Raw genomic sequence first — 12,937 nt, 5'->3', positions numbered from 1 at the left:
CACAACTCCATCCTTGTAACAGACTATTTGACGAAGATGGGTATCAAAACAGTTCCTCACCCTCCCTCTAATCCAGACCTTGTTCCCTGTGACTTTTGGTTATTCCCTAAGCTCAAGGAAAACTTTAAAGGCTGTCATTATAAGATAATTTAGGAAACGAAAAAGGCTGTGACGAGGGTCATTAACACGTTCACACAAATGGACTTCCCACGGGTACTTCTAGAAGTTGTTGGAACGGTACAACAAGTGCATTGCAGCCGGAGGAGATTACTTCAAAGGGGACTAGTGTTTCATGTGTGTACTATCAATAAAAGTGTTCAATATCTTCAAAAATTTGGATGTAAACACAAGAAGTGTATTTTACAGTTCTTTTATTTTTTTTTAATTCAAATAAAAAAAAATAAATAAAAATGTTCCTTACCTGTTTCCAAGAGGGTCAAACGTGGGTTGCTGAGATCAACAGGGATGAAATCACGCAGCCAAGTTATTTTTGGCTCTGGGTTTCCAGTGGCACCACATTGTAAGACTGTGTTTCTGTCTTTTTCCACAGCCTTTAGTGAAGGGTGTATAGTGATTCTTGGATATCCTTCCGGTATTCCTGCAAAATGCGAGAGAGATAGTATCAAACCAAGATATATATGCATACATATGAATATAACAAGGTTGTTAATAGTGCTCAATAAAAAGAGCAGCATATTATCTTATTTTACTTAGGTAAACAAAATTAAGATTTGTTGCTACAATAAATTTACTGTTTCACTCTGAAATGATTTCATCATGCAACAGAGGCGACTGTTTTTACTCAAGGCCAGTCTTAATAAAAATAAACAATTCAGAAGGCCTTTTTCTTTCTTTTTTCTTTTTTTTTTTGTTAAATTATAATCAGAAAACTCGGATCATTTAGGGATATCGGAATCGGAAAAATCTGTTCATATATTCCGATGCCAAAACGATTCTTTTGTCTGTTTTTATTTTAATATGTTTAAAGCAAAATCTACCTTTACCAGTAACAATAATAAAATAATAAATATTTATTAGTTTTTAACGATTAGTAAAACTAAAATCGATAGAGGATTCATACAAGTGTATTTTTTTCATTTAGGAAAATATCTGCTCATTTAGTATGTGTTTTTACAGTAAACAGGAGAAATAACGACTCTATATTAAAATATATATAGATTTATAAAGAATCAGAATCGGTAATTGTATCGGAATTGGAAATTTATTACGGAATCAGAATTTGAATTGGAACCAGGAAAAATATTGGAATCGTCCCATCAGTAATTATTAATTCACTGGAAGAAAGGAGGAGGTGGTTTAATCAGCAGCCACCAGACACAATAAGTAGCCCTAAATTAGGTCAAACAGCTAGACAAAATGAGGCAATGGCGCAGTTCAACAGCCTGCTGATCACCATACGAACAAGCACATATATTCTAGAAAATGTTCACAAGGTTCTAAACATAATCAAAATAACAGTCATAAAATTTGTTGAGAAGAAAACTTACTTTGAAATTAAGTTAACTAAGTTAAATTAAGTTAAGGACTTAATTTCAAACAAACATTTTTATGAAGAGACTAAGATTTTTAATTTAATAAAAATAATTTTTCTCTGTTACCGGATGAAATCGTTTTGATTGAAACAGTAAATTTATTGTAGCGACAAATGGTAATTTTGTTTATCTAAATTGATTAAAATTATACATATTGTATAGATACATAACAGGATATCCCAAAACTAGCCATCTATTTAGATACTAATTCATATTCTATATAAATAAAACAGTAGATGTATGTGTATTTATCTGCATGTAAATATTTAACCGATAAACTCTTAAACTACTTGTCACATAACACTGAAATTAACAGGAAATAGTAATCATACACCAAGGATGGTTTATAACAAGTAAAATCTTTGTTTGGATGGATGAATAATGTGTACAGGAAGATGCCGATAATTTGAAATGGAAAATTTTCATTTCAAATTGCAGACATATTTTTGTTAATTTTGCAAATGCGAAAAATTTATTCATAGCTTGAAGTCATTTAATTTTAAATTATTCTTATCTAACTGTCGATAGCTTAAATGATAGGGAACCCAGCTGGAGCATGAAATGTTTTGGTTTCAATTCTAGCTTGTGGCACCCATATCACTTTTTTTAAAACTTTTTAAATCACTACTATATATTAGGTACAATATAATATTCAATAGAGAATTGGCGTTATAATAAATACAAAATCTGCATGAATTAAAATACATTTAAGCGTAAAAAAAATATGCATCAAGTACGCTTGAAAGCCAAATTACAACGCAATTTTACGAAAATAAACAAATATTTTAGTTGTTTGAAATTTATAATTTAAATATATTTTGGAGTCAAACTCCATCCTCAGTATTTTGTTACTTTTTCTTTCTTGCACACCCGACATATTTAAGCATATTTTACGACCAGGCAATGCTGGACGTTCCCTCTGCCCGCTAGTTCAAAATAGGTGCTAAATTCTGGGACATCCTATAGCAATAACAACAGGAAACATTCATTTCTGGATTCAAATGCAAAATGTCAGATAATAAAGGTTAACATACTTGTTCGTCTATATTGATGGAAACAACGATATTTTCAATCTCATTTCAAAATTACTTTTTTCTTTTTAATTAATAAGCAATGATAAATAGCATAAAACTATCTTTTGAATTAAATTGGCATGATTTTATAAGTCATATAAACTGAAATATAGATGTCGATAATGGTCCAATAGTAAATACATCTCTTGGCCACCGTACCAAACGATGTTTATATCCAGGTCCGAAAAATAACTAAAAAGGAAATAAATCAAAAGATTAGACCTGAAAAAGATAGACATTCATTAAGTGAATATATATATATATATATATATATATATATATATATTATATATATATATATACACACACTTCAGTAGTTATACATCAGGCTGTCAATTGGGCAGCTTCAAGTTCGATCCTTATTAAAAGTTTAGCCATACTGACAACAGGTGATACCCAGAAACACATGTAAATGGATAACTTTTATTCATGTAAAAAAGCATTTGCTTAAATAAAAATAATATTTGAATATTCAATAAATAAAAATGATAATAATAACAACAACAAAAAAAACATGTCCAAAACAAGGGGCGACGTAAATAAACCAAGGGCAGGTAACTCCCTCATTGCTGAGATAAGTGAAACAATTAAATACAGCAGAATCACTAATAAAAAAAAAAGAAAACAACAGATCTTTATTTATATATATATATATATATATATATATATATATATATATATATATATATATATATATAAATTCACAAATAAATGGCATATAAAAAATAAGCAATACACTTATGTTAGCATTTCAGATCCAGACTCTGGGGTCCTGGCCTGAAATTACACTAGGTTCAGCCATGACAAAACACATGTCTATGCATAATTATATTTTCAAAATACATATATGAGTTGTCCCCGTTTGAGAGCATCACATTGGTGGGGAAAATTATTCCCAATTAGCACTTAGGTGATGCTTTAAAACCAACAGAAACTGACACACATACTATGTATTTGCATGTCTATTTAGGCAGCATTTTTTAATTCAGTCAAATGTTATTAAATAACACAGAATTATTTTGTCTGATGACTGTTTCATTATTATTTTTTTTTTTTAAAGTCCTTTCTTGTAATTTCTGTTAAATTGCTGTATATAAGTTCTGTGGGTCTCTTACATTTTTCTTTTCACAAGAAAGAATTGGAAAAAAAAACATTGTGAAAAAAAAGGAGAAAAAACATGGAATATGAAACCAACCGAACTTATATACATAAATTTGCTTGAATTGCTAAATGGAGTATTCGAAAAATCGAAAATAAAGTTTCATCAAACAAAATAACTATTATATAATGACATTTGTGTATACGCATACACACACTCAGGCAAATATTATATGTGTGTGTGTATATATATAAACACACACACATATATATATATATATATATATATATGTTTGCCTGTATATATATATATATATATATATATATATATATGTCTGCCTGTATATATATATATATATATATATATGTCTGCCTGTATATATATGTCTGCCTGTATATATATATATATATATATATATATATATATATATATATATATATGTCTGCCTGTATATATATGTCTGCCTGTATATATATATATATATATATATATATATATATATATTTAAAAGAGTGTAGCCAACAACAATTGTGGGTTTTTTTTTAAGGTTTTCATCATATTTTTATTTTAAAATATTTTTATAACGCGTTTCGAGCTTAGGGTGTGCTCTCTTCAGATATTTTCGTAAAAAGTTTTTCTTTAAAATGGGAGTTTGTGGATATGCCTCCGCTGATATTAAATATGTTTTTCATAGTGGCGCGATGCGTGTGTTCAGTGTTTAGACGTTCTGTCTCCAAGTGTAAGTGTTTTCACTGTGACCGGTCAAAGTTAGTTTCAAAGAGTGTTTTTTAGTCCATATGGTGAAGGTTTTTATGGCTTCTTTAGGGTTCTTTTTTATTTATTAAAGACTTTCTTTCCCCATGTATAGCATACATTCACACACAATTCCATACGCATACATATATATTCATGCACATGTACACATGCACACGCACACAGGCACACACACATACACACACGTACATACATAGAAATATATGTAGGAGCATACATATATACACATATACATAACCACCTACACACCCACACACGTACTCGCATACATCCACCGCTAACAATTATTTTTATTTTTTATTTTATATATATATATATATATATATATATATATATATATATATATATATATACACTTTTTTTTTTTTTTTTTTTCCCCCCAAAATATATATATATATATATATATATATATGTCTGCCTGTATATATATATATATATATATATATATGTGTATATATATATATATATATATATATATATATATATATATATATATGTCTGCCTGTATATATATATATATATATATGTGTGTGTATATATATATATATATATATATATATATATATATATATATATATATATATATATATATATATATGTCTGCCTGTATATATATATGTTTGTATATTTATATTTTTATAAATATGTATATTTATGTAATTGTGTATACGTGTATGTGGGTACATGTGTGTGTATATGTGTTTTATGTATATGTACATCTACTTTTTACTGGAGGTCTATATCTCCACGTATATGTATATATGTAGGTGTGTGTGTGTATATATATATATATATGCGTATATGTGTCTATATATATGTGAGTATGTATATGTGTACAGGACTTGTGTGTATGTCTGCATATACATTGTTTATATATATGGATATGTAGAAATGTACATATGTGTATGTATGTATGTATGTATGTGTACTTGCGCATGGGTTAGCGTATGTATTAATCCTAAACTCACAGTCAACTGAAATGAGCAAGTCAACTTGAAAATCTTAAATGGAACCTTGTACTTGTCAAACACATGACACCTAAAAAAAAACTTTCTCTATCTCTCTCTCTCTCTCATCTACATCATATACATGGCTGAACAAGCAAAAAGCAGTTAAAATTTAAAACCTAAAAATTGAAACTACTCCCCCACCTCTCCTTACCCCTCCCCTCTCCACCTCCCTCTCTCTATATCCATATATCTCCACCCACACCTACCTGAATCTGCTACCTCCCCCCCCCACACACACAATACAATCTTATGTATTTTAACCTTCAAAACTGAAATATTGTCAATACCCGTCTCCTTCCCCCCGCTTATTATCTCCTACCCCTGTTCCCCCCCACCTCTCTTTTTTTTTCTCCTACTTCTAAAACACTTCTTCCAAACACTAACAACCATTTCTGCAAGGTCTGATGAGGCTGTTGCATCGTAAACATGGTCCAACATCCGAAACATATGTAACCAAACAGATAAACGTTAATAAAAAACAAAACATATATATATATATATATATATATATATATATATAGAGAGAGAGAGAGAGAGAGAGAGAGAGAGAGAGATGTAGGTACGTATAAACAAGTTTAAATGTATCGATTCAATGAACTTAAAACGAATATTTTTCAAAAATGCAGAGCAAATTATGTTCCCAACTTTTTTACTAACTCAGTGTTTGAAATTTAAAGGAGAACTTTAATGGAATATTCGAATATCTATGTATCTCATATAAAGTTCAAGTGTTAGCCCCAGGAAGGGAGCCTTTAGTTTTCTGAGATTTTTTGTTTGTTTTTCACACAATTCATAATTGACTGTAAATTTTAGTGTAGTGTATATATTATATATATACAGGGTGTCCCAAAAGTCGCACATCATCTAGGTTTTTATAAAAATACATATAAAATCTACTTTCTTGTTCATTAGCTCAACAGATGGACAATTCTAGTACACATTTGAGATGTTCCCGAAGACAAAAATGTCAAGAGGGACAGATCTGGTGAGCGGAGTAGCCACTCCAGGAAGATCAGTATATAGTGTGCAACTTCTGAGACACCCTGTATATATATATATATATATATATATATATATATATATATATATATATAAGAGAGAGAGAGAGAAAGAGAGATGAGATACCTTACTTCATTTAATAGACATTTATAAAGTATCAATCCCTCTCTCTTTCTATACATATATATATATTTATATATTGTTTTTAAAATATAATTATCCACTGACACATGTTTCGTCGTCTAGGACTCATCAGAGTGGCTGAATCTAGTGAGATTCGAAATTGGGACCCAACGGTAAGGAGCTTAAACTCTTATCGCTCGTGTCCATCCCGTATATATTCATGCGGAAATGTATTTTACAATTTTATATATATATATATATATCATTATTACCAGATATTATTCACCATTACAAATTAATAAATTTTCTTTTGCTTCTTACAACAATTCGTAATTGATTGTGTGTGTGTGTGTGTGTGTGTGTGTGTGTGTGTGCGCGCGCGCGCGTTATATTGGAATTCTTTCTTTGTTTTTTGTTTTTTTTAATACTTTCTTCTTAACAACTTTCACCAAAAAAAAAATAACATCAGAATAATTTTATACTGCATAAAAATTTCGTTTTTTCTTTCGATTTATTCTGATACTATTTCCTTTTAAAGGTGATCAGGTTAAAAAAAATTTTTATTATTATTAAGGAAGATTTTAATGTTTAATTGGAAACCAAAAAACTTTTCACTGTTATAATCCATTTCACATTCCCCCAACTTTTCATTTCATGATATAGCATGAATTTCATCACCATATATTCGTATTCAAAAAGAAAAATATAATAAAATAATAAAACAGCATTCAGAACAAATTGATATGAGAGGATAGTTGTTTCAAATTTCTAGAAAAGATGATACTTTATATGTACAACATATAGCAATACATACAAACTTTGTGCATAAAACAAACGATATAAACCAATACAACACCATCCAAAATAAAAACATATTTTTATTAATTTTATAAACAAGAAACATATTCTCCTGTTTATTTATTAAAAAATAAAAAATAAACTAATTTAAGATGAGCTTCTGAAAATGTCAAATTACGACTCTTATAGTAGGTTGCAGTTGTTTGGAGTCGGTTTGGTTTTCATTTTTCAAAAGGTTCATTATATCTCGTGTCTGTTTATATATTAGAAGTATACATGAAAGCTACAACATTCAATATATAGTGAACCTCATCTGACATGCCACAAAACTAAACTCACGAAAAATATATTTGAAAGTAGGATATTTTCAAACAAGTGTACAAGTTTATTTTTATAAACAAGTGTATGCATACTATTTTTTTATTGGAATCCTTTGAGATGAGTAATTTGTATATTCATCTATTCATCTGCGGACTGTTATCCTTATCTTTATTGTGATTGTTGTTTCACTACGTTTCGATCAACTATTCCTCTACTACTATATTCATATACAAAACTAGGAAAAAAAAATACTATGATTGAAACATTTAAGGCTGTAAAAAAGTGTCAAAAATAGGCTCTTTTTCTTCTAAAAAGCTCAATAGTTCAATACTAGAGCTATAAATATTTCTTAAATTTTACCGCTTGTACATAGATACATGCTTTAATTGTTCATTTGATAAGTTTGTGCTTTATTTGCAAAAACAAAGTCTTCCATTCTGCAGATCATATTTCCCTATACTGTCCACATTTAATTGTCCTCTGAGGTCATCAGATCTAAACATGTCTTTAAGACTTACATTACACATTCTTTTTATATCATTTCTCTCTGTGCATAGGTTTTTATTTTTAATTCCTATAAATAGTTATATCACATATCTGTCTATATTGAAGCATACATGAAAACTACAATTTGTGAATTTTTAGCAGACATACTACAAATCCATATTTCTTCGCCTAAAAATCTGTTCAAACTAGGATTGTTTCAAAAGTAAGTACACAAGCTTTGTTGTTTTTTTAAACAAAAATGCATGCATTTGAGACGGACAGATTTAATTTTAACCAGGTTTTGTAGTTTTAATGTTTAACTGAAGAAGGATAAAGACGAGAAAAAAATTATCAATCCTACAAAAATGCATGCATTTGAGACGGACAGATTTAGTTTTAACCAGGTTTTGTAGTTTTAATGTTTAACTGAAGGATAAAGACGAGAAAAAAATTATCAATCCTACAAAAATGCATGCATTTGAGACGGACAGATTTAATTTTAACCAGGTTTTGTAGTTTTAATGTTTAACTGAAGGATAAAGACGAGAAAAAAATTATCAATCCTACAAAAATGCATGCATTTGAGACGGACAGATTTAATTTTAACCAGGTTTTGTAGTTTTAATGTTTAACTGAAGAAGGATAAAGACGAGAAAAAAATTATCAATCCTACAAAAATAAAAAAAATACATCTATATAAAGAAAAAACGACTTACATTTTGATGGATTTTAAATCAATTTTTTCCATCTTCTATCATTCGATACAACACATCTGATTCGATTTTTTTGCTTGTAAAATAGCTTCTAATAGTTTTAATTTTTTTAAAATTACCTTGGCAGGAGTAACTTCTGAGCAGGCGTGTATATATATTTTTAGCTTGAACTCACTTGATTTTTTAGCCTTTTTTTTTTCCAACTGGCGATAACTCAGACGGTAAGAACAAAAGCTGAAACGCTATATAACGACTAAGGTTGAAGCGATGAATGTTTTGTTTCAATCCTAGCTGATGGCACCAAAGTCATTGTTTTTGACTTTTAAAATCATTGCTATATGCATAATCATCAATAAATATTTTACTTTTCACTTTCCATTTCTACTCATATTCAATTTCACCTCATCAACACCTGAAGATGATTTGCAGTCAAATCAAAAGTGCTTGTGATAACTATGTAACTTTCATCAATATTTTCAAGTTTGATATAAAAAAGATTCTACGGATAAGCGAAAAAATAAAATTAAAAAAAAAAAAAAGAATTATAAAGCAAAGTATCTCTGTTGTATTAGGTTGGTGCAAAAATAATTTCGTTTTTTGATGTTCAAATATATATATATATATAAATGACCTTATTTTTGCACCAACCTAATATTTAATAATGTCTGCTTGAATGAAAAAATGCTGCCTAAATATACCAACAAATAAAACAGTAGATGTATGCATGTGTGTGTGTGTGTGTGTGTTTGTGTGAAAATATTTAACTGTTAAACTCTTACACTACTGGTCACATAACACTGAAATTAACAGAAAATAGTAATCATATACCAATGATGGTTTATAACAAATAAAATCTTTGTTTGGATGGATGAATAACGCGTACAGAAATATGTCGGCAAGTTGAATTTCAAAACGTTCATTAAAACTTGCTGATATATTTCTATTACTTTTGTACATGTGCAAAATTCCCTCATAGCTTGAAGTTGTTTAATTTGAAATTTTTCTTATCAATCTATCGATAACTCAAACGGTAGAGAACCTGGTTGGAGCACTAAATGTTTTGGTTTCAATTTTAGCTGATGACACCTATTTTTTTTTTTTTTTTTTTACCTTTTCAAATCAGTACTATATATATATATACATAATATTCAATATAGAATCGGTTCTGTAATAATAAATACAAATTCTGCATGCGTTATTTTCATGGAAAGTGTTCGACTGAGCTTCAATCTATGGTCCCCCCTCGTCAAACTTTCACAAGAAATACTCGTCTAGCTGTAAACACTATCAATAATTCCCCCCACTCTTTATCTGTGCCTAAACCTAAACGTAGATTCCATGAACAAAGCTTCTTTCTTAGAACTGCACGCCTGTGGAATTGTCTTCCGTTTTCCTGCTTTCCGGCTGACTACAATATGGTTGTGTTCAAGTCTAAAGTAAATAAGTTCTTGATGAGCCGTTCCATATAAGTTATCAAATTTACCAAATTTTCATTACTAATGATTACTATATTGTCCAATTGCTACTGTACACTCTTTAACCCTTATCCTTGAGTGGCCTCTGGGCCTTGATAATGTGGTGATGCCTATGTAAAAAAAAAAAAAAAAAAAAATATTTTACTACCGAGTGAGGCCCCCATTGCCAAATAGGCACCAGCTGCAACATTGAACGCAGCGCGTTACAAGGACCGTTTGTTAAACAAAAAATACATCTGTGCACGGTCCTATTTTACTTATGTTTTTTATCTAAAAAAAAAAATAAAAATAAAAAAAAGGATATTATAATTAGAAATTTTTTTTTAATAAGAAATTTTGGAGTTTCATCATCCGACATATACAATTTCTAAATTAACCGGCGCCCCTCCACTAGTAAATAAACAAAGCAACAATATTAAATAGTATTCCATTACTGCTGGTATTTTATAGGATTTACGTGCAATGCTTATCAAGGCCATAAGGCCGCTCGAGGATAAGGTAGAGGCGGTAGTCTTTTAATCGTTAATGGCATAGGTTGAGTAGAATTTGGATTATTTAAAGAGACAGTTCAACAAAAACTTGTTTACATTGAACTTGAAGACAACTATATTGTAGTCATCTGGGAAGCAGGTAAGTGGAACAGCGTTCCACAAGTATGCAGTCACAGGAAAGAAGCTTTGTTTACATTCAGGCACAGATAGAGAGTGGAGGAAATCGTATACAGTAGTTGTAGCTAGTCGAGTGTTTTTTTTGTAAAAGTCTAGCAAGGGGGGACCATAGATTGGAGTTCAATCGAGCACTTGCCATGAAAATAACGATAGAGCAGAGACAGGCTCACAATATGTCTTCTGTGGAAAAAAAGGGAGCAGGGAAGAGAAAAGGGCATCACCTACTAAGTTTCAAAGCTGGTTTTAAATTCTTTCAAGGCTGGATAGGGTGCAGCAAGCATTCCTACCCAGATGTGGCAGTACTTTTTAGGATGTACTTGGCTCTTATACAGATGGAGGATTGCATCGGCAGTGAGATACCTACTGGAGCCATAATGGGTTTTTTTAATGCATTTTCATGAATTTAACCAACCAGTTTGGCATAATGGCAAGAGTGTCCGTTAATGGGTCAGAAGACCGGAGTTCAATCCTCAGTTGGGTCATACCAATGACTTACAAAATGGTACTTGCTAAACACTCAGTATTTATAAGGGTAGAATCATAGGCAAGTGGAGTAAACTTGGAAATGGCGAGATGCCCTAGCCCCCCCCCCTCACCTCAGTGAAGCAGCTAATGATAGGGGAGCCTTTGGGCCGATATCAATTACAGTCGACCACTTAGCTTAGCCTATGAATTTTGAAAATACTTTATAAAAAAAAAAAAGAATTATAAGAAGGACTTTCTGTAAAAGAGCGCGAAAGCGCATATGACGGCTGTATGCAAATGCTGAGCTCTGTGCAAAGTAACACCATGGTAAGAAAAAAAGAAAAAGACTATAAAAAGAATGTGTGCACAGACCGATGAGCACGTTAGAGACACATGAGTGATATCACTGCCATAATGAGAAGTCATGCATGGCGGGAGAATGAGGAATAAAGGTCTTTTTCTTAATACCTGAAACAGCGAATTAAATTCTTTTCTATTCTTTGTCTCCTTTGAGACAGAGTCTACAATGTGTTGGGTCTCAAGTGTCTATATGAAGTTACATTTCAAGATTTGATATAATAATTTTCATTATATTATTAAACAATTCTCTGAAAAAAACAAAAAAACTTACCAATCACTACATTTATAAATTAGACTAATTATTGCACTGACAGTGAGTTTAAAATGCTTAGCATTTTGGATAAAAGAGTCTTTTTCTGGTCATTTCCAATCAAAATCGGTGCAATTCTTGCTTTCTCAATTTTCTGGGGCAATGCTGGGATACAGATTCTGCTAGTAGTATTTATAAAATGATCCACACACAAACTATGTTATTGCACTTTTTAAATTATATAATATATGAATTTGTTGTATTATCTAATTCTTGTATATAAAATCTATCTTTTTTTTTTTCTTCTTCAGATTCTACTCCTGCATAAGTTTTGGAATAAGAAGTTGATACTTGGAAAGTTACATAAAAAAAATCAAACATCAGGTCAGTTTTAAATAAAATTTCAAAAAAAAAAAAAAATTAAAAATTAAAGAATTTCAAAGAGTTCATTTGTTTGTATTTTATGGAATTTTTAGCCTCATACATTTATTTTTTTTTTATATATATATATATTGCTTTTCTTTTGTTTTGTTTCCTTTCCTTATTTTAAAAAGAATAACTAACACTATTTGCAGAAAGTATTAATATGCTTAAATAAAACTCCTCAGCTCTCTACAGAAGCAGGATAAAAATCCACTCTTTGGTTAAATATAAGTTAAAAATCAGGTTCCTGTCCAGAATCGCCCCCATAAAAAAAAAAAAGTCTGTATGATGTATGTGACGAAATGAAAACATCATATTCCAAAAAGTATGTAAATTCATCAATTAGT

General features: G+C 30.1%; 1 protein-coding gene and 1 long non-coding RNA gene across 47 annotated transcripts in view; one reads left to right on the top strand and one right to left on the bottom strand.

The window, feature by feature from the left end:
• LOC145296067 (tyrosine-protein phosphatase Lar-like) overlaps positions 1-12,937 on the bottom strand; it is a 1,305,806-nt gene that overhangs the window by 337,976 nt on the left and 954,893 nt on the right. For all 46 annotated transcript variants that reach the window (XM_080142138.1, XM_080142152.1, XM_080142158.1 and 43 more), the window contains one exon: positions 422-598. In XM_080142138.1, coding sequence (XP_079998264.1) covers positions 422-598 — 177 coding nt within the window. The remainder of the gene's footprint in view (positions 1-421; positions 599-12,937) is intronic.
• LOC145296073 (uncharacterized) overlaps positions 1-12,937 on the top strand; it is a 132,141-nt gene that overhangs the window by 44,465 nt on the left and 74,739 nt on the right. Inside the window, exon 2 of the long non-coding RNA XR_013869956.1 lies at positions 12,479-12,551. This is a non-coding gene — a long non-coding RNA (uncharacterized LOC145296073). The remainder of the gene's footprint in view (positions 1-12,478; positions 12,552-12,937) is intronic.

Source organism: Euprymna scolopes, chromosome 16, assembly GCF_053919585.1.
Source record: "Euprymna scolopes isolate OS-2025 chromosome 16, ASM5391958v1, whole genome shotgun sequence".
Taxonomy (NCBI): Eukaryota; Metazoa; Mollusca; class Cephalopoda; order Sepiida; family Sepiolidae; genus Euprymna; species Euprymna scolopes.
Note: the sequence above shows the minus strand (reverse complement) of the source record. Positions and strands in the feature narration are given on the sequence as shown.